The following is a 22562-nucleotide window of genomic DNA, read 5'->3' on the forward strand; positions in this document are numbered from 1 at the left end:
TTTCACAAAACAAATTTTTATTTTTACACTGAAGATGAAACTAATTCACAGTTTTCTTAATGACACATAAAATCCCCAGCTTTAATGTGACTTTGTAAAACAATAAATGTAACAGATTTCTTTTTCTACAGAGATAGGTCCTGAACACATGATTTTCTTATATCACAGCAAAGTTGCCATTTACAAGAATCCATTGTGCGCTAAGTTTGATTAGGGTTATGTAGGTCCATCGTCAGGTACTACTTTTCGTTTCTTATTTCTTCTTACACAGCTTTTTGATATGGCTTGCATGGCATCATTGGCCCTTTTGATTATTCTATTATAATAAAAAGAGTACCTTAACAATCAGCCTAAAGTGAAATTCTAAAGTAATTTATTTTGACAATATATAAGCTATAAAATCTGGATTAGAAGCATATTTGATAGATTTGTCCCTATTATCAATTATAATTGCATTACATCTATATTGCAAAGATTAAATGATATTTTAAAACATTAAATAAAATTAACTTCTTAAAGCATCATACATGAAATCTTTATAATGTATTTATATAGTAATTATCATAGAAATAATAAATATACATTTAACTAAATATTACCATAAGTTTTAAAGAATAATATGCAAATAAAATTTATACAGAAAGCTAAATAGAAAAAGTATTTTCAAAAACAAACTAATTCATAAATTATTTTTAGAAAAAAATCTAGAAATAACATAACAAATGCCTTCAAATATAATTTAAATATTATTAGCTAAAAATTATAATTGTGTTAACAAATTAATTTGTTACTGTTTGTGCTAATTTACAATATTGCATAAATATTTCATTTATGAATTAATAAAGAAACACTATTTAATATTAAAAAAAGCCATAGTAGCTAGCAGTTTTGGCAATATTTACTTACCAATACAAAATATAATTAATATTTTTTAACTTGATCACCAGACATTTCATGTCTATAAAGACAGTTTTGAATAAAAGTTGTCAACGAAAAGAATAATTTGTAATCAAAATAATTATTTTCTTTTTAGTTTGTCATAAATAAAATATTTTACAGATGGGGATACCAAACTTTAGTCTTTCCACTATCCAATAATAAATTGTTCTATATGCCTTCTTTTCTACTTGAATGACATTTTTTATAAGGACATTATCCAAATCTCATTTATTTAAAATTAACTCCTTAACTGCCAGGCATATATATACATTTACAATGTGTTATTAACCATAAAACTTCTACCAGGTTTTCGAATGCAATAAAGTGATATTGCAGAGTTTTGCAAAGGTTTGCCAATTTCAGAAGAGAAATATGAACAGAAATGTGCCTGCAATGGTGAAATTTATAGCTGAAATTATAATTTGCATTTCTGTTTCAATAAGTCAGTTTTTTTTTATTCTTTTTTCATTTATCTTGCATAATAATAGCATTTTCAGTTTTTTTTTTTTTTAATGAATGTTTAATGGTTTATTAGATAAGTATTTATTGTCCTCTTCAGTATTAGAAATGTCAAAATATGGTATTATGTCAGATGTACAATTAATTTGTTACTCAGAAATTTAAATTTTGTACTCCCCCCCCATATTTTTTTTATAAAAGGGAACAAATGTAGAAAGCAAATTGTACTTCTGCTTTTTGTCCGAAACACTACACATCAATCACTATGAGCGACTGTGCTAGAAAACAAATCTCATACAATTACCTTCGCAGTTAAGTGGTTAAAAGCAAATTAATGAAATTCATGGATGCAGGAATCTAATACAATTGCTGTAAGCACATAAAAAAGCTCTATCAAGTGATAGTTGATTATTTTCAAAATAAAATTGAGAAAATTAGAACAGTCAAGCTTCCCGCAATCATGCTTGATTAATTCGAAGCATCTTTTTAAGTTAACTTCTTTTGTGTGGAGTTATGAATCATGCCTTGGTATGCAAATCACTGCCAATCTGTACTGCCAAATGGCAGAGCTGTTTAAACTTTTGTGAATGATATCAGGATGTATGCCACATCAAAATTTTACTGTTACCAATAGTATCAAAATTAAAGAAAATATTGCTATACCATCAGAAACAGTAAAATCCCAAGGCACCAAGTATCCTGTCCACAAAAGAGTTAATCAGCTCAGTGAGGCATTGTTGAAAATAACTTACCTTCCTTGTTCATCTAGATCTTTTTTCAGATCTATAATTTTTCTTTTAATGGTTCCATTCTCTTTAACTGTTTGTAAAGCTTCTGTATTCAAGAGAAGAGATAGAGGCATTATTTCAATTTTACACATAATAAATGAAATATTATCCCATAATTACTAAACTACACCTAACTCTACAATTTTGTCCGATTAGTATATATAAAGTTATATTAGTATAAATAAATGCTATATAAAAAAAAATATTTGCAATATTCTTAGAAAACAACTCCCGAAATAAAGATCAAGATATATTCTAAATTTAGGCAAAAATTCATCTAAAACAAATAGCTAAGGTAAATTTATGCAATTCAATTATTATATACATTTTTTAAATAAATGTTTTAGCTTGCCACAATTTCTGAAAACTAAATTTCTTGTTAATTCCAAAGATATTATTATTTACAGGTATCTAACAACACCTGAACTGTTAAGGAAACTACCCAACTAGAATAATTATCTGTTAATAATTAAATTGATTCTTTTGTATACAACTGAAAACTTTGTATAAGAATGAAAAATTAGCAAAAATCTTAACTTTATCCAGCAACATAATAGAATATAATTATTTCCCTACTACTTTTAATTGTTCAGAAATTCAACAATTTTTTTTTTTTTCCTGATTCATGTTCAAAAGGAATGAATTCAACATTGAGTCTAATCTCTCTAACCATTTTAACTAATCAATGTATCTAGTATTAAAAAATTCAAATCTCATGTTACTGTAAATTAGCAAGATTTTCAGTTACACAAATTTTAACCAATTTCATTTAATGAAAAACCTACATATTATTTAAAACTGCTTTAGAGAAATGCATGCAAGATTTAAAAGATATGATAATAAAAATCCAAACATTTGAATCACAGTTCTAATACCTGCTTCAGCTTCTTGTGTTAGCTGAAAAGCTTCAGCAATTTTCATTTCAACTGTATTTAGCTGCAATTCTATGTCATTAGACTCCTGAGTACATATTTCAATTTTTTTCTGACCTACAAATTAATTTATTGATTAGTTATGATCAGCAAAAAATTCTAAAATAATTATATACTACTAAAGCTCAACTAATCAAAGTGTCAATTTATCCAGAAAATTATTTTAAATTATATCTTATTTAAGAGATGAAGATAGTGAGCTTAGAAGGGGGATAAAGGGGGGGGGGGACCTTATCAGGAATAAAAGCTTTCTAAAGGATATTACTGTAGTATTCCAATTATATATTTCTTATTCTATCTTTGAGCTCCAATAATGCATTATCATGATTCATCGACCCTTTTAAGTTTATATTTAGTGCCAAAAATTATAAGAGATCATATATAATAGATGGATGGTATAAATAGTATGTTATTATAAAAGATAATGGCTTCATTTTACTCCTTTGAACAAATATATATTATAAAATTAAGAATATAATAAAGATTATAAACAAACATTAAAAAAAAATATTTGTACTTACTTTCCTTCAGACGTCTCTGAAAAAGAGAAAAAAGTATTATTATAGTGTATTTCAATTTTTAAATGCACACTTCATAGATTTTAGACCAACATATAAAAATAGATTGGGTTATTATGAAAACAAAGTGAAGCAAATATGTAAATGAACAAAACATTTTGTATTAAACACAAAAACTGAACAGTAACTTATCGACCATAAGTTAGATTTTACACCATTATATTGGAGAGAATGATTACTTTTCTGTAACTCCACAATCACTATAAAGCACACAAATGTATGAAATACAATAATGTATAACTAAAAAAATTGAGGGAGGGGAAAGGCTCATATTTATTTTCTGCAGATTGCTATATCTTTGAATAAGCTATGGAAATGTACCACAGAAATACCATTTAACTTCATAATTAAGCACTTACAAAGACCAAGATATAAGATAATGACTATTAAAAAGAATAATTCAGAAAATTTGCATATTTCATATTTAATACTAATAATAATGATCTTCCAGACACATTTCCTTTTTTATGGAAAAGTAGGTTATATCTTCAAATCCATGTCATCAGGCATCGAAGAATCTACTTTCATGTACACTTCTATATTTAATTGGAACAATAGATGGTTTCATCTTGTAACATACACAAATGAGTAATGAATGAATAATATCGATACAATGAATTAATCAGAAATAAATATATTTTTTTCTTTTGCTAGCAAATAATAGTTTGAGTTAGAAGAAGTTAATAAATCTATAAAACTTTAAAGTAAAAAAGGCATTCAATTATTTTTAATGATTTATATTAACACAATGATTATACTTGGAAAGACAGCAGAGCACGTTCCCGATCTACTGTATATGACCGCAGAAGAGCTTTCCAATATGCAATATGCTTCACATCTTCAGTAAGAATACTGTAATTAGGAAGAAATGTAGGCATAAAAGTGGTATGTGGCCTCTTTATATCCATGACTTAGATAATCTATAGCAAAAATAAAAAATAATAACATTATCAGAATGAGTTAGCTTTCATTAATTAAATTTCACAGTAATATGCATTCTAGAAATAACTTGCATATAATAGTAGCAAGTACTTATGTATCAACTACATGATACTGATACACTTTTAGGATTCATAGAATTTTTAATTAATAAGAGAAATCATTTTTATTTAATATCTTTTCTATAAATGAGACAGTAGATGCAGGTATACTATAATACTAATTTCTACATAAATTTTCTAATGAACGATAACTGCTATTTTTCAAAATAGTATAAAATTATTAATTATGATTTTCTGATATACAAACAATTTCAAAAAATATATATACTAATTAAAATCAATCATTTTACCATCAAGAGATTCATATAAAATTTCGAAAAAGTAATTATCCGCACTTTTAATAAGTTATACTTTGATGCGACTAATCAAATTACTTCACAAATTTTAAACTGATTTTTTTACAAAAATCTTACGCATAGTGAAGACCAATTATTCGATGAATACATGGAATTTACAAACAAATAAAGATTCTGTCTAGAAAAAAAAAAATTAGACTAAATTCTATTAATGTATTGTAAAAAATTCAAGGGAACACTATTCGAATAAAAATTAAAGCACTTGATCCAGAAAAATAAGCTAAAATATTATACAATAAAACCACATGAAAAATACAGAGTACCTGATTAAAATAGTAGATACTCAAAAGTATTACACTGTTTATAAATAACTCTCGAGAACATAAGTGCTAATGAAGAAGTTAACAACCTTACACTGTAATAGCAAATAACCTTATTCTAGAATTTTACGATAACCAAAACACTCCATGGAAAATTCGCGAGCAGACCAGAGCAATCGAAATGAAAACATTAAATCGAAGACGATAGGGATATTAAAATAGTAATCGATAATCAAAATTATAAATTTCTTTTAGCTTGGAAAGTACAATAAATATTTTGTGTGAGTCATGCATTCTTTATTTTATGCATATTTTAAATATACCATAAATAAATTAATAATTGTCTATGGAATATTTACTCAAAACTTTGAAGATTGAGTAGGAGTCTTACTACTAAACTCACCAAACTTTACTTCCAAATAAATCAAAACACACCAAAACATTGGGGTAGAGTTAACCGGAGGACGTATTGGAGGATCAAGCTAGGTTCCAATTAGTGCCTGTAGACGGCGCCAGCAGTCTACAGCCATCTATAGGCGCTAACAAGAACTATTCCAATTGCAGGATTAGCTATAATAGGGGTTATAAGATTTGGCGAATAAGCACATTTGTGGCGAATTATGCCAATCTTTTTCATTTCCTATTACGCGATTTTGTTTTTTATTTTATTCCGCCAACACTTGGAATCGTCAAACTGATTCGTTTCTTTTACTCTTTCTGAAACTTTACTCGTTTTTTTTACACTCTTTCAGAAATTCATCTGATAATTTTTTATTTTAAATTGATTTTGATGTAAATAAATTCTTTATTATTATTAAAATGTATTTATTTATTAAGAATTTTTTAGGTCATTTGTTAAAAATTATTATTTATTAAATTACTTATTGAAAATATAAATGTATTCATTTATTTTATTATTGTATAACTATTTTTCATTTGAAAGAAAACGTCTCCAACAGTCGATAATAATAGAAATATTTTCATGCGAAATTTGAATAAATAAATTCTTTTATGTTATTGCGATTCGAAATAACATTTGGCTGCAAAGACTCTCCATATAATATATATATAAATTTTTTACTAAATGCAAATTTTTTTTCTAATAAAGGAGAAAGTGCGCGTGTGTATGCAGAGAAGAATAAATATGTAGGAAAGGAGGGTAGGAAAGTGTAATGTTTGGTAGAGCAATTTTTTAATTTTTATTATTTAAAAACAGCGAAAAAGTTTGAAGTTTTTCTGCAATAACTTTCGAAAATGTTTCCAAATTAAAAAGAGATTTTAATTCATCTTTAAAATAAAAGTATATTTAGACATATATCTTTTTAATTATAAAATCTTATAATATTCTTTATTTTAACAAATTTTTAAATTTTGATTTTCAGCAATATTGTAAATGAAAGACAAATCATTTTCATTTTTCAATCAAAGCTGAACGATTTTTCTTTGTTAAAAAATATGAGATAAAATTATTCATACTTTTAATATAATAAAATTTATAGGCTGGCATGCTATCAATAAATTGCATCTTTCGAGGCAGGTTGTTGGACTTAGAGCTTCCAAATTTGGCTGGCAATTAGCTATTTCTTAGATAGCAATATTAAGAAATCTTGTTTCAAGAATTAAATTAAAATTTTAATAAAAAATTAACAAAATTCCAGCATTTTCTTTATAACTTCGAAATATATCACTGACCAAAAACATTTTAAATTTTAAAAAAATTAATTTTTCAGTTATCTTTTTTTTTTTTTTTTTTTTTAATTCCATTCAATATTTTTCTTCTTTGATCTTAGTATTTTTCAAAATACTTTTAAACATATTTTTCAAAAATATTTTTCATTGGTTTAGTAAACTATACTTCTATATGAGCACATTGCAGTGATATTCAATGCAATTTTATGCGCATTTTATTGTCATTTTAATTTTTTAAAGATAATATAAAACTAAACAATTAAAATCTACAATCTTGGCTTTCTATAATATTTTGGATGAAGATTCAAATCTACTTTATTATTTTCATTTCTATTATTTATTTTTTATTTATTTTATTTCATTTATTTTAGGTTAACATAAAATTAAAAATTAGGTATAACTGGATTATCATCTTTTTCTCTTTTTTTTTTTTTCTTTTTTCCTAATAAAATACAGTTGATTTTTTTTATTTGTCCAGCTTTTTAAGGGTTTTTTCTATAATTTAAAAAAAGCAATTTTAAAAATTAACTTTCTATTAGTTTTAATAGCCCAATCATTAAATAAGTCCTCTATCAACTGCAAGATAATTCTTTTCGAAGGTTATGTTAATTATTTATATATTATAGTTTGCTTAAACAGTAATTCACATAAAAAACTAAGAATTAAAGAAGAATTAAACTGAAATTAAGCATTAAAAAATAATTCTCAAAAAAAATTCTCATAAACAGTATTTTTTATAATAATTTACAATTATATGTAACTTGTTATTTTTTTGCAATTTATGCATTAATTTAACAAAAATTAAATTTATTGCAAATACTTTAATTGACATAATTAAAGTAATACTAAATGAATGATGGACAGACCAGCTGGTCACCGAAAGCAGCTGGTACATCCCTAATTATTTCGATTTCGTTTCCAAAGTATACATCTAACAATAATCATCCTTATAATGTAAATGTGTTTTCAATGTGAAACAAAACCGTCTACTTATATCATTGGGGGACGCGGTGTTTATTTATTAAATAGTTAGCTAACATTAGAGCTCATGTTTCTTCTTCGGCTCTAGCCATGTCATACATGGAATACCTGCTTATTTATGTACCGACTCCTCTTAAAATCCAAAATTAATATTTATTGACTGATTCTCTATTTAGCATTTATGTTCAGCTGCCGGGTATGCGCTTATATTGTTATATTAATGTTGAATGTGTAGCATGGACCTTTAATTGTTCTATAAATTTCTATATATCTTTTCTAATCAACTACTATTCTTTGAATAATCTACATTTATTCTCTGAAAATGTAATGAACTTGTTTGTAAATTATTTGATGAAAATAAGCTGGAATGTATAAACCCCTTCAAACCCATAATGGGATGTATGATATTTGATTTTATCAAGTAAATTCTTCCAATCAGACTTCAAATCTTAAGAAATAAAAAATTCAATTAAATTTGCATCAAAAACTATTGTTATGACTTTTTCAAACGCTATCAATAGAAGGATATTGGAAAACCTATCAGGAAAAATGATAGAAAAAAACCATGAAGGAGTCCGAAGTGGAGCAGTTCTCTTAGTGTTCGGAAAGGGGACATCCTACAATTGCAAATTTTCAGGCACTGTGTTTTAATTTTGTTCAATTAAATCCTATTACTCCTTCCAATGATTAATACATTAATCTTATCCGGTATCAATAACATCATGTAATTGATCTTGACCATTTGTTATCTGCTAGGAGAGAACAGATTAAGGAAAAAAATCTCTTTGACGGTAGATCAAAAAGATCCTTATATTTTCTATAGACTACTTATATTCTCTTTTCAAATTTATCACAGAAATTATACAAAAAATAAATATTAAGGTGATTCGAACCTTTAATTTGAAATATCGTAGTATAATAATATTTTAGGTTTCATTTATTCTATCTTTATATTGTTCTTTTTCCTTAATTACAACAGCAATAAAGTAAATAAAAATGGTGTTTAATATCGGGATTATCAAATACATTCTTGAGTATAAGACCAAGAATTAAGCAGGATCGGTCTTTAGTCAATTGCTTCCAATTGGGCGACGTTCATAAGGTCTCTCTCATATTTCCTGCATACAGGGTTAATTTTTCTTCTTCCGCCTTGCCATGGACCTTAACAAACATAAAAGAATCCTAGTAGTCTTTTTACGAAGGGTATTGTATGTCCGTAACATAAAATTTACAGCTACTTTGTCTATTTAGTAGGGGAAAAAAGGGGAGGGGCACGAGAAGGGTATTGGGACCAGACATTTCCGTATGAGTTAAACGTCCAATAAATCATTCTTAGCTCATTGAAAAAAGGGGCTAGGGAGTGATTAGTCTTTACTAAAAACGCATAAGCCAGCTGGCAAGAATGTTTAATGAGAAAATGTATTGGTATTTTAACTAAATTTTGATATTTAAACATAAGGAAAAAGCTTCTGTCTGTTTGTACATGTGCTGACTTTACAAACCAGCCTTTTTGACATGTATCAATCAAATTTGGCAAATATTTAGTTTGGTGGGTAAAAATGTGCTTTTCAGAGTGATTAAAAATTTTTTAATTAATTAAAAATTAAGCGAAATATTGGTCTTTATTCGGGATAACTTTTTAAAAGTTTACAGTAGAAAAATAGTTTTTATAGCATTATAAAATTAAAATATATATTTATATATATTTTAAAATATATATCCTTTTAATGAGACCAAATTTGTTTATCATACAATTTTTCTTACAATATTTAATAAATTTTTTGAAATATATTTTAAACGTATTTTGCAACAATATATTTCACTTTTGAAAAAAAAAGCTCAAAGCCGTTTTCAATGTTACTACTATATTTGTATCAGCTTTTTCTTTTCTTTTTTTTTTTCTGTTTCCATCATTGTTATCAGTTTTTTGTCTATCATTGTTTCTATCTTTTTTTAGAATTTACAATTTAGAAGAATTCGGAAAGTTAAAACTCTTCAGCAACGGAAATTATTAACTTCTAGACCACTTAACATGCTATTTACTAATGGATCTGTGGCGAAACTTTTCATGAGCAGAAAATAAAAATTTCAAGGCATTTTTTCTTTAAAAAATAATTAGAATTTTATGCATTAGATTCTGGTTCATTATAAAAGTGGTGTTTTCTATAGAATTTGAATAAAGGATTTTTTAAATAAAAGCCTTTTAATGAGGAAATGTGAATTTATGAAATTATTATTCTGCACTGAATTTATTCAAAAACAAGATATTTGTTCTTAATTCGAATTCTCCTGTAATCCTGAAGGGTTATTTTTAAGAATTTTATTTTAACTTTTGCGAGCTCACAAAAATAAATTTTTTTTTCCATTATGGTAGATATCGATATTCTATCAACATTTTTATTTATTAATCACCATTTTAACAAGACGCATTTATCCATATGTCATTAATGGGAACATTTGGAATAATATAGTTTTTTTCGTGAAATAATTTGCAGAAGGGGGAAAAAATCCCATTCCGATTTCTTTTTTGAATGAAAATATGATAGTTGAATGCTTTGTGAGGAAATTGAAGAATGCCTTTGGAAATAAAATAAAATTAAAAATAAAAATAAAACCATGAAAATTTTGAATTTCTGGCTTGTGATAACAGATAAGACGCATTTCAAATTTATTTATTCATCTACGGATTCTCTTGACAGTTTCAGTTTCTTTAGCATTTGTAGAAATAAAGTTTTCCAACTTGAAATTAATTACGATCATTAAATCATTAATTATAAAACATACTTACGATCATTAAATCATTAATTATAAAACATACTTACGATCATTAAATCATTAATTATAAAACAAACTTACGATCATTAATTCAGCAAGGACGCTTAAATTGTTGGGCAGTTATATCGATTGGATCTGAAATCAGCTGGATTTCAGATTTATATAAAAAGTTCGCAAAAGGAAATAAAAACAAGAAAAATTGCTCCCTAATAATAAATGACAATAATGATCTATAAATTTTCAATTATTTTTTATGTAAGTCCTAAAAATTATTTATTTTTGACAATGTTCTTGCATTTCAATTTTCTTTTTGTACCAAATAAAGAATTTTCATAAATCTTTGTTAAGTCACTGAAATAAATAGTATAGTGACCTATTTACTTATTACAAATAGTATACAAATTTTTGTCCATTTGTTGGCTAGCTTATGTGCATTTATGAATTAAAAATTAAAGCATATGTTTTAAAGTATATATAAATTTACGAGTATGTTTGGTTTATTAATGCATTTTCCTTATTTTTTGCCAACGCCACTAACCATCGTGGATGCACTTTGATATTTTTAGTCTTTTGACAATACAATCTAATTTCTAACCTAGAGCAAAACAAAAATTGGCATTTTTCTTCATATTAAAAATATTTTAAATATGAATTTTTCAGATTTTTTTTTTTTTTTTTTTTTTGCAGAATTAGATAATTATATTGCTTACTTTCCTGGGGTCAGCTTTGCCAGTCATAATTTTTTTAAAGGACAGAATAATAATTCGCACAGTAAAACGAAAACTGAACATTTTTTTGCAAATTTAATAATAATTTTGGTGTTCATCAAGAATTCTTATTATTCTTGATACGCTTAATATTTGCTCAGAATTCTTAAGATTTTTGCTGGAAAATGTGCCTAAAATATTTTTAGAAAATTGATTAAATATGAAAAAAATATTTATACTGCAAAAAATTACAATCATTGAAAAAAAAATTTCTGAATATATAAAAATAACATTTATACTGTAATATTTTCGAAAGTTATCGAGGGGAAAAAACATCAAGAACTTGCTTAATTTTAAATTAATTAAAATTCTAAATGAAATTTTAAAAAATTGCTCCGAAGTGCACATTTTATCCGTCCAACATAGTAAGTGCGTACTACGTTTGGTAGCTATATGTCTTACGGTTTGATTAATAGAGCGTCAACACCCAGATATACAGACACGCAAACACATATTCATCTTTATTATTAGTAGAGATCGCTCTACTAATAATACGCTTTATTATTAGTAGATAATGCATTTCATGTTTGTAAAGATGAAGTTTTGTAATGGAATTTTTATTCACTCTCTCAAGTGACAGAGTTCAAAATTGCATTACACTTTTGTATTCTCTATGACTATACATAATTTTGCTAGAAATTAACTTGTCAATTTACTTAATTTTTAATTTCACATGAGTAGTGTCATCCGGTACTGAATATGAGGAAAGAAACAATTTATTTTTAAATTGCATAATACATATAATCTGCACTAATTATAAAGATAAAATTGTGTGTGTTTGTATTGGTACTGTACAGGGAAAATCGTTTAATCTATAACAACCAAATTTTGCACATATATTCAGTGCGGAAATTTGAAATTTCGGTGGGATTTTTTGAATTTTCAGTTAATTAAAATTTGTGAAATTTTGGTGTTTTTGCAATAATTTCTGAAAATATTATAGCAGAAAAACAATTTGTACAGCATCTTAAAATTCAAAACATTATCTTCATCATTAAGATGAAAAATTTTTTGCTAAATAATTTTTTTTTATTTTTTAAAAGTTTTTAAGTTTATTTTACAACATTGTATTTTATTACTGAAGAGAAACTGAAACTATTTACATTGTTGCTCCTAATACCTCATCTTAGCCTTTTCCCACTGATATGACCAAGATATGAAGGTTTGGTTTATTTTCCCATGTTGAGTTGACTTAAATATGAGGCATGCTTTTAATAATTTTTCTATATATATTTTGTTATATTATATATAAAAAAAGTTCGCCCTTTTGTGACCAAAACTGAGTGAATTATGACAATTTGAATGTCACTGTTTTATAAAAACGCGGAACTCCATTGACTGCCTCGAAGATACAAAATCAGTGCCCCGAGTTTCCCCAAGATTGATCAATCTAAAATAATTACATTTTTGATTGTCCTAAAATAAGGATATTCAAGGCTTTATAACTCGGTCAGATTTGCCGCAAAGATGGAAACGTTAGATGGTCAAGATTATTTTACTGAATAGGATTCGTAGGTCTGAAGGATCGTATAAAATTTAGACTTCATAATCGTTTACAGAAGTACTTTTTTAATTGAAATAAAATAAAATATTACGTCATTTAAATCTTTTAGAAAGCAAAATTAAAAATAAAATGTTATGAAGAGGCCAAAGAAAATATTATTGAATTATGTTTTTATTTAATTCATAAAATATGTAAATATTCTGTAATACAAATTAGATATTAATTCTGAACTCATATATTTTTTAAAGACGTGTTTGGTTTTAAAAAAATGTATTTATTGAAGTTTTATCAATTCCGGCTTCAATTTCAAGTTTACATTTTACGGGAGCTCATAGAAAATTAGAGAAAGGCATCGAAGAACGATCAGAATAAGGAAAGGCTTCTATAATAGTATCGGTGATATGTTTATAAAAATTTGAAGCTTAAAAACATTTTGCTTGAGAATCTATTAAGAGAGCAAGTTACATAAAATACTTAATTGAAAAGCAAATGTTAATGCTAGGCAAACCAGCTAGTTGCCAAAGGGAAATAGTAACAATAATTTAAAAATTTTAAAAAAATCAATTAAAATTTTTTAAAATCTACTTTTAATTCACTAATTAGAATATCTTTTAAAAAGTGTTTTTTTTTTACATAAGTTATTTTATATAACTGGTAAAAATTGTCTAGAAATAAGTATTATAGAAAATAGTTTCAGATTGGGCCTCGCGTTTTCTAAGACCAACCCTGTAACAAAGGTACTAGAAAGTATTATTATAAAATATTCTTAAAAATATTTTCAAATATTTAATTAAAATATGAAAAGAAATTACACAGAAATAAAATTGATATCACTGAATAATTAATATTTTGAATTTTAAAATGGCATAAGAATGACTTCTATGCAACAATACGCTCCGAAGTTATTGAGACAAAGGGTTAAAACGTCAATAAATTTTTAAAGAAAAAAAAAACCTATTTGCAATTTTAAAAACTTAAGTGAACATTTATTATTCAAATTACGAACCAACTTTCGGTCGAACGGTCTAGCCTTCAGAAATCTCGAATATGTTTTTGCCTTATAAATGTTCTAACTTAATGCAGAGACAACATCCAATCTATAAATTTAATCATGTTAAAATTTCTGTAAATAATGCAACATCCTTTTCAGAAAAATTAGACATATCACCCGAATGAAAAATTGAGCCCAATAAAAAAAAAAAAATAATAATAAAAGAATAAATAAAAATCGATATTTTAACTTGCATTTATTTTTGCAAACGATTGCCTTTATTTGAGAAGCTACTTTTAAGCGATTTCTTTCTTTGATGAATACAATACCAAATAAGAAAGGGGAAAATATAAAACTCATGTTATTAAAATTTTTTGGTTAAAAATCTTCATCATTAAGCAGATTAATAAAAATAATAAAAATTTTGCTATATGCTGCCTTCCAAATAGCTCTTCTCGGCCCTTTTTAATGAATATTAAATCAACAGAATAACGTTAGAGTAAGATACTGATACCCGTTCGTAATTTCAGTCTTACTGAAGAATAATATAATTATTAATGTGTTTATCTATATGTTAACATGAGTTACAAGATAGACTGCCGCCCCAAAGCTTAACATTTAGCAAACGTGATTTAGAGGATAAAAATGGGTACTTTTAGGCAATTTATCAAAATTTACAACTATAATTTTAATTAATCTCTCTCTTTCTATATATATATATATATTTATACATACTATGTATTGAAATAAAACTCATTCGACATGGTTGTATAAAAAATGGTTTTGTCCATTATTGCTATCAAAACATTAACTATATTAAAATGCAGCTCAAAACAGCGAACTCAAAAACTGACTAAAATACATCGATAAAAAAGTATTAAATAAGAAATAAATCGTAATAATAATTCCAATATTCTTTATCAAGTGTTTGTAATATTTATATGCTACAAGGGAAAAATAGATTCAGTTTAATCAACTTTACTTAAAAATCATCCGTTCAAAATGGATATTCACAGATCAATGCGAATGTCAAATACTTTGTTATATCATTTGTGTAAACAAATAACTGTCTGTTTAAATATTCCTTAATTTGTCTTTTTTTTAATTCAATAAAAATTTATTCATTTGCCTTTATAAAATGAAGGCATTTGTTTGAAGGAAATTAGATCGTGAGTTCACTGAATTTTCCAATCTCCAGGCATGAGTTAAAGTGTAATTATCAAGTTTCGCGTGGGAAAAATGTTGATTATCCCATAAAAAAGAATCATTATCCATCAATCACTCACATTATAAGAATGAGAAATATGCATTCCCTACAGCTTTTCTAACTGTTTACCAAGTTTTCTCTAAAAGGTAATTAAATTCCGTTAATCCTACAACTTTAGCACATATGATACTAGATAAGAGCGCATCTGCTTACCACCACCCGGCGGTTTTGTTGCCGTAAGCAAATTGGGGTAGCTTTTCAAAAGCAGCAGAGATAGATAAGTAGATGGAAGTGGAAAAATCATTTACAGAACTGTCATGAGTATCTATTTTTCTTTCTTTATGCTCATAAAAGCATCGGTTACTGCGCTATCTAAGAAATACTTTTCTGCAAATAAGCTTTCTTTGAGAAACTACATTTAAGCAATTTTATTTTGATGATTAAAATGCTAAAGAAAAAAAGAGGAAAATATCAAAATAATGTTTATTAAAATTAATTGATAAAAAAAAACCCTTCACTTTTAAATAGAATAGTAGATGAATAAAAATTTTACAAGATGCTGCATTCCGGTGGATATCAAATCAAAGAATAACATTAGGTCAATATACAGATATGCAATTGTAATTTGAATCTTACTGAAGAAATATATAGTTGTTCATATATTTATCTATACTTTAACATGAGTTATAAGACAGGCTGCCGACTCCAGAAACTGAAAATCTTTCAAACATGCTTTAAAAGAGGAAAGCGTGTGCTTTGATGCAATGCATCAAAATTTCCAGTTATAATTTTAACTAAACAAAATGTTGATGTTTTCCTCTTATAATTCCCAAATATATTATTGTACAAAAATGATACTAACACCATTTTCCAAACTTAATATCAAAATCCTTTTATTGATATCAATTTCATTATCATACAATTGTCTTTTTAATATAAATAAACTAAAAAAATATTTTAGAATGTATTTCTACAATAATTTTTATTATTGTAATAAAATTCATTTCATTCCCAAGACTGTCAAAATTTAACTAATCAAGTAAAGATGAATTTATTCTTTTGTCATTAATTTAAACTTGTTTTCTATCACTCAAAATTACGCGTTTGTTTGTATGCAATATAGTGATTACAAAAAAAAAAAAAGTATGACAGCAATAATATTATTTGATAACAATAATCTTTGAAAAAAAAAAATGGAATATTATGTTTGCAGTAGTAGCTGAAAAATCTACAAACGAGGTAAACAATTCAGTATGACATCTTGAAACACCACAATTTCTCGTACCCTTCAAGATATTTTATTTGTTCAATAAAAATGCTTAGGTAAATTAACACAGCCATATTCGAAATTTTGTTAAAATACCATTTTATCATTCAGATTTAGTATTTAAAACTTCAAAAAATACATTTGGAAATTATGAAATTTTCTTCTGAAACATTAACAAAGGTTTCTTTTATTCGCAAAATAATTATTTTTCTTCAAAAGTAAAATTTTCTTTTAAAAAAATGCTGTAAAGAAATTTAAGTGTGAGTTGATTAGTGATGGCATTCAGGTATCTAATTTTAAGGATAAATATCCAGAATGGATATCTATTTTTCAATTAATTGTATTCATATAAAAAAAAACTATATGATCTTATATGCTAATGTTATAAAGAGGCAGAAAAAGTGTAAAGATAAAAGAGAGAAATAGAGAGAAGCATATAATTTTTTTTATTTCATAAAATTTTTAAAAAATTAATAAAAAAACAAAGAATAACACATCATACATTTACATACTTAATTTAAATTCTTTTTAGTTACAATGAATAATAATGAGGTAGACGATTTTTTAAAAAGTAATTTTAACTAAATAAAAAAGAATTTTTTTTTATATTTAAAATGATATTGGAAACAAAAGTGAAAGATACTGTTTACAGTTTTTTTCCTTCCAATTTTCAGGCTGTGGTTTAAGCATTAATAAGAATCATGATTTAGAGGTAGAATTTGAATTTTGAGAGGAGTTGCATAGATTATCAGCTTTGATACAATATCTTGAGAATATATTATATCATATATTCCAATTGTAAATGATTGTGCTTTCTCTTTGTTCATTAAGTTTATTTTTTTTTTCCCTGTCAAGTTCTCTTTATCTCTTTAGAAGTTCCCAATTATATGATACATATCCAAGTTCAACTGCTCTTTCATATGCTAAAAGATTTCTTTTTTCTTCTTTTGTGAAACAATGGCCCAGGAAGTTCTTTCAGTTGCATTTAAAATGTACAAAACTACTTTGATTTTTAAAATACTGGTTTCATACAAACTCCTTCATCAAAACAATGATCAGAACATATTTTGTGATCCTTCTGATATTATTCATTCTCTGTTCATCCTTTTTTCTGTAATGAATAAAATCTGTCTTCAGTTGATTGCCATCTATTTTCTTTTATTGATCCAATTGATATATGTAAGTTAAACCACTCAGACAGTTTTAACCTACTTGTGTCAGTAGTTTAAAATTTTTACTGAAGGTGAATTGAATCAATACTAAATTATTTTTGGAAATTAGCCTTTCTTTACGTTTTTGTAATGGGGACAATGGAAGTTGATTTAAAGTCTCCAAGTGACAAAAGTCATATTCTCCAAGTTATTAAATTCCTATTGAACAAATGAATTTGCAGATAATTTGATGCAGAGATTATGATTATTTTTATTATTGATTCTAAATTGTAAATAATTTTTTCAATTTAACATAAAAAGTGTTAAAATTCATTATTCCATTGTAATTATTCATTACTTTAAAACAAAAAAAATTATTTTCCCATTTTATTTTCCTAAAACATTTTTTTTTTCTATATCCTCATAGAAATTGTGTTTTTTAATAATTTAGTCAAAACCTTAATTCTAAAAGATAAAGTAGGTATATAAACTATATAAGTTTTAAGGATTTTCATCATCCTTTATAATTTTTTTTACACAATATCTCAGAACTATTCATCACTTGGTATTTATCCACTCATTTGAATCAGTTAAAACAATATTAGTATAGCATTTTTTAAGGTGCAGTAAATGTTTATTTTGTTAATGGTTTGGTTAACTAATATACATTTGTATATTACAATAATGAATGCTTGTGAAGCAAATCATTTTTATTTCATGAATTATTATTGAAAATCAAAATGAGAAGAAATTAAGCTTCAAAAAAACTAAGAAAAAGAAAAATTTCTTGAGAAAATGTAAGTGTTGAATAAAATATGACTTAAATATTATACAAAAATTAACAAATGATATTTTACAATTTAATTGAAAATTCTATTGACTAATTTAGAATACACTAATATTTTTATATTAAATTAAAAAATAATTTTTATATTTTGAAATTAAAAATTACATTCCAAATTTTCTTTAAAAGTTTTAACTTCTGTTCATTATTATAAAAGTAGAAAATTCAACATTTAGAACAAATTTATCCACGATATTAGAATTTTTAATACAAATTTTCTTTTAAAAATATTGTTACACCAATCGTATAATTAGAAATAATTGATTCTATTACCTTTTCAAATTTAGTTTGGCTACTTTCAATCAAAATTCTGATTTTTAGCATTAAAAGAAGAATTAAATTGCTGTATGCATAAATAAATGTATTAAGCATTATGAAAAAAAATTAATAAATTAGAATAAGAAATATATGTATTGAAAAAGTACTTTTTAAAATCATGTAATATTAATCAGCTTATGCATATAATTTTTAATTCAATATCAATCTTATTTTAACAAAACAAAAATTAGTTTTTATTAAATAGAAAATATTGAATATTTTGATGATTCCTTTAAGGATTTTTGGTTATCATACTTTCTTAACAGAGAATAAGCCATATTTTATCAAAAACTTAGCTAAAATTATATATATCTTTACAATGCATATTTTTACAAGTACGAATTATTCAATTTGAAAACAAATTTTAAAGAGTTCATCATGCACATTATCAACATTAAAAAAAAAAAAAAAGAATGGACAAAACTGCAAGAAAGAGATTACAGATTTTTATTATTGCAATTTTTAGACCACAAAATATAAATGCTTTATTGCTACTATAAATACTAGCAAATAACAAAATCAAAGCATGCCTGCAGTTATAAAAAATGTTTTAAATTTTCTATAACACTAATTTATTACTTAATTAGGTAAAAATATATATATATAATTTTTTAAAATCATCATTTAAAAAAATTTTTAGCTAATTTTTAAAAAAACATTTAGCTTTGTACAACAACAAACAAACAAAATATGGGCATTAAAATTAATAGTATAAAAAAAAAACTAAAATACTTTCCAATGAATACAGCCAAATTGCAAGAAATAAAATTAAAACTACATCGAATTTGTATTCCGAATAAACAATCACTTTTAGCTTCCATTAAGAATTTAAATGAAACTTGTAAGTTCATTCCATTACTTTGTGAAAACTTTAAATTTCATTTAACAAACCAATAGAAGATAGAATTTAATTCTGAGTTAACATATTAGTTTCTTGCCATTTAATTAATTATAAATAGAAGGCGCCTGTAGAAAATTCAGCTTTCCCAAGTTCCCAGCCACAGTCAACATTAATTTCTAGTCAAAAATTAGATTCATAAAACTTAATTATGAGCAAAAATAAATATATTATAACACGGTATTATTCTTTTATTAAAAAAGATCGTGCATAAATAAGGTCTGCCTTCATCATAGATCCAACCAACATTCGTCCACACTCCACCCTATACATTCCAAAAATGCGCTTCATTCTTGGCGGGTAAATAAATTTTCAAATTTTGGCGAAAAAAGCTTTTCCGTAAGCAACCATACATCGATTCCCCCATTTCCATCACTACCGGAATGAAATCCGTCCTCCAGTGCTGCTTCCCCCCACTGCTCCCCTCTTTCAACTTCAAATGGGGGGTTCAAGCGTCCTCCGGTTAACGATTCTCAAAACATTGTACCTGTAAACATGGCTGCAGAATTCGGAGACTTACGTCGGAAATTGCAATTAACTCACGATACAAATAATAGCAATGCACAAAATGCTATTAAAGAAAGGCAAACAGAAAGGAGGAGTTATTACGATAGAGAAACAGACTCCTATTTGGATACATTAAGAAAATTACATGAAGGTATTCAGCAAAGACGGCTATTTTCAGATGACGAAAGTAAAGAAATTGAGAACAAAATTGACGAAGTGGTAGCTATTGGTGAAAAGGGCCTTTATAAGAAGTACACTGTCGACAGAGCACCTTTGCGAAACAAGTATTTTTTTGGAGAAGGTTATACTTATGGTTCTCAGTTATTGAAAAAAGGTCCTGGCATGGAAAAGTTGTATCCAAAAGGTGAAGTGGATGAAATTCCGGAATGGGTGCATGACTTGGTAAGGAAAATACATTATTTATTCTACTATGTAAAAATTTTAAATTAGGACCACCAACGTAAATTTTCAGCGACTTCTTTTACTGAAAGGGGTATAATAAATTGATATAATCTTTTAATATTTTCATTCCGTTGCGAGAAATTAGTATATGACATATATCGTTTTAAATTTTGGAAAATTAGCAGTTGGCTTTTTAGGATTCATAACCTCAAAAGCAAAAACCCTGAAAGTTCGTCTCAAATAAAACAGTTTTGTAATCTGTTGTTTCTTTCACAGCTTTTCTAAGACTTTAATTTCATTTGTTATTCTTTATAAAATTGCTGATTTTGTTATTTAAGAAAAGTGTTCTATATAGTAAGATATATTATGATGTTACATCATCTTTATAGATGTTTGAAGATTAAAAGAAAGAAATGAAATGTTTTTTCATTCAGTAAATGGTTGGTTTATTTCTCTTTACATGTATTCATTTCAATCAGGGTTAGTACTTGCATTAAGTTCTTCATTGTTAAAATTATTTGATGAACACTTTGGTGACATCTTATTTATTAATTAGAGTACAAAAGTTTCCACCAAAATAATTAATATTTATCAAGACATCACTAACTCTTTTATGGATGCTGTGTTGTTTATATTTAATGTTTATCATATGTTTCCTTTATTACAAATTTTAAATCTTTTCTAGAGAGTTATTTTTAACATATTTTGTTTCTTTTCAGAGAACATTATTCTATAACCATTAAAATCTAAATATAGTTAAAATTTAATATTAAATTTTGAATGAAAATTAATATAAGACAATATTTAACCTCAAATGTACAGTATTATTATCATATATATATATATATATATATATATGTTTGTTAATTAAAAATAGCAAATGGATATAATTTATTTGCAAAAAATAGTTTGCTTGAGGCATCTTAAAATAAAAGAGTAAAAATCTGTTTTAATCTGTGAGGCTCTAATTTAAAAATTAAATTTTAGCAGCAACTAATGTTTATGTTTGTTAAGAATTGTTGCTAACTATTAAAATTTTACCAGTTATTTTTAGCCTTTCCCCCTCCATCCCCCCCTTTATTATTAGCATTTTAAAAAATTGGCTTCATTTGTTCTTCATAATGTCTAGATTTCTTTTGAGCAACTAAGGCAGTTACAAACTCATTATGATACTCCATAACATACAGTAGTATTATAAAGCACTACTGATTAAAATATTTTCTTGGAGTTTTATTTTGATTATATTATGGAAGGATTTACATTTTATTTTAATTTCATTACTTTGTATTTTTTTAACTACTCATCTGTATTAGGCAAAACAACAAATTTAACATTATGTTATTGAAGAATAAGTTAATACATCATGATATATTTAGTTATGTTACAAAAGTTTGTAGTTAAAAGTTTAGCTCTGATAACAAGAAATATAATCTTCATTAGTTGCAGATGTATAAAATTTACTTTTGGTAAAATTATCTTAATTTGATTTAGAAATTTACGTTTGAAAATTATGAATGTTTTAGCTTGATTTATTGCTGCTTCAAGAAATGAGTTAAAGACCGATTTTTGTTATTCTTTCAAGAAAACTACTGACATTTTTTTCCTTTCTGTCTTTTTACAGGCAGATTTTAGAATTTTCTAAAATACTTATATGTTTTTGATGTATGCTCACTCTTTGGCTGCTTTACCTCAAATTGCCCTTGATTTCAACTTGTCATCAGAATAAGAAAATATCAAATTACTATAAAACAAAATTATTGATATTATAGCCATTTAAATGATGAAGTGACCTTTCCATGCTCAGATTTAGTTGTCATGGCACAGTTTAATGTTTAACAGCCTAATCATTCCTATACATCATTAGCTTTATTAGTTGTATGACAAAAATTTAAAATTCATATGAATAACATAGCAGAAAAAGATATTGAAATGACATACATTATGAAAG

At 25.6% G+C, this 22562-nt stretch overlaps 2 protein-coding genes across 4 annotated transcripts in view; one reads left to right on the top strand and one right to left on the bottom strand.

Moving 5' to 3' along the window:
* On the bottom strand, nt 1–20339 carry LOC129965884 (uncharacterized). Of its 3 annotated transcripts, none has more exons than XM_056080142.1 (6): nt 20193–20339; nt 4455–4616; nt 3640–3655; nt 3062–3175; nt 2151–2232; nt 1–316 (listed from the first exon to the last, which is right to left on the bottom strand). In XM_056080142.1, the coding sequence occupies exons 2-6, from the start codon at nt 4602–4604 to the stop codon at nt 217–219; spliced, it is 462 nt and encodes a 153-aa protein (XP_055936117.1). In that variant the 5' UTR covers nt 4605–4616; nt 20193–20339; the 3' UTR covers nt 1–216. The 3 variants fall into 3 exon arrangements, with proteins under 3 accessions (XP_055936117.1, XP_055936115.1, XP_055936116.1); XM_056080140.1 differs by lacking the exon at nt 20193–20339 and adding an exon at nt 5317–5503; XM_056080141.1 differs by lacking the exon at nt 20193–20339 and adding an exon at nt 5408–5492.
* LOC129965883 (RNA demethylase ALKBH5-like) overlaps nt 20186–22562 on the top strand; it is an 11207-nt gene continuing 8830 nt past the window's right edge. Inside the window, exon 1 of the mRNA XM_056080139.1 lies at nt 20186–20614. Coding sequence (XP_055936114.1) covers nt 20201–20614 — 414 coding nt within the window. The 5' untranslated portion in view covers nt 20186–20200. The remainder of the gene's footprint in view (nt 20615–22562) is intronic.

The sequence above is a fragment of the Argiope bruennichi genome, chromosome 4 (genome assembly GCF_947563725.1).
Source record: "Argiope bruennichi chromosome 4, qqArgBrue1.1, whole genome shotgun sequence".
NCBI classification, from domain to species: domain Eukaryota; kingdom Metazoa; phylum Arthropoda; class Arachnida; order Araneae; family Araneidae; genus Argiope; species Argiope bruennichi.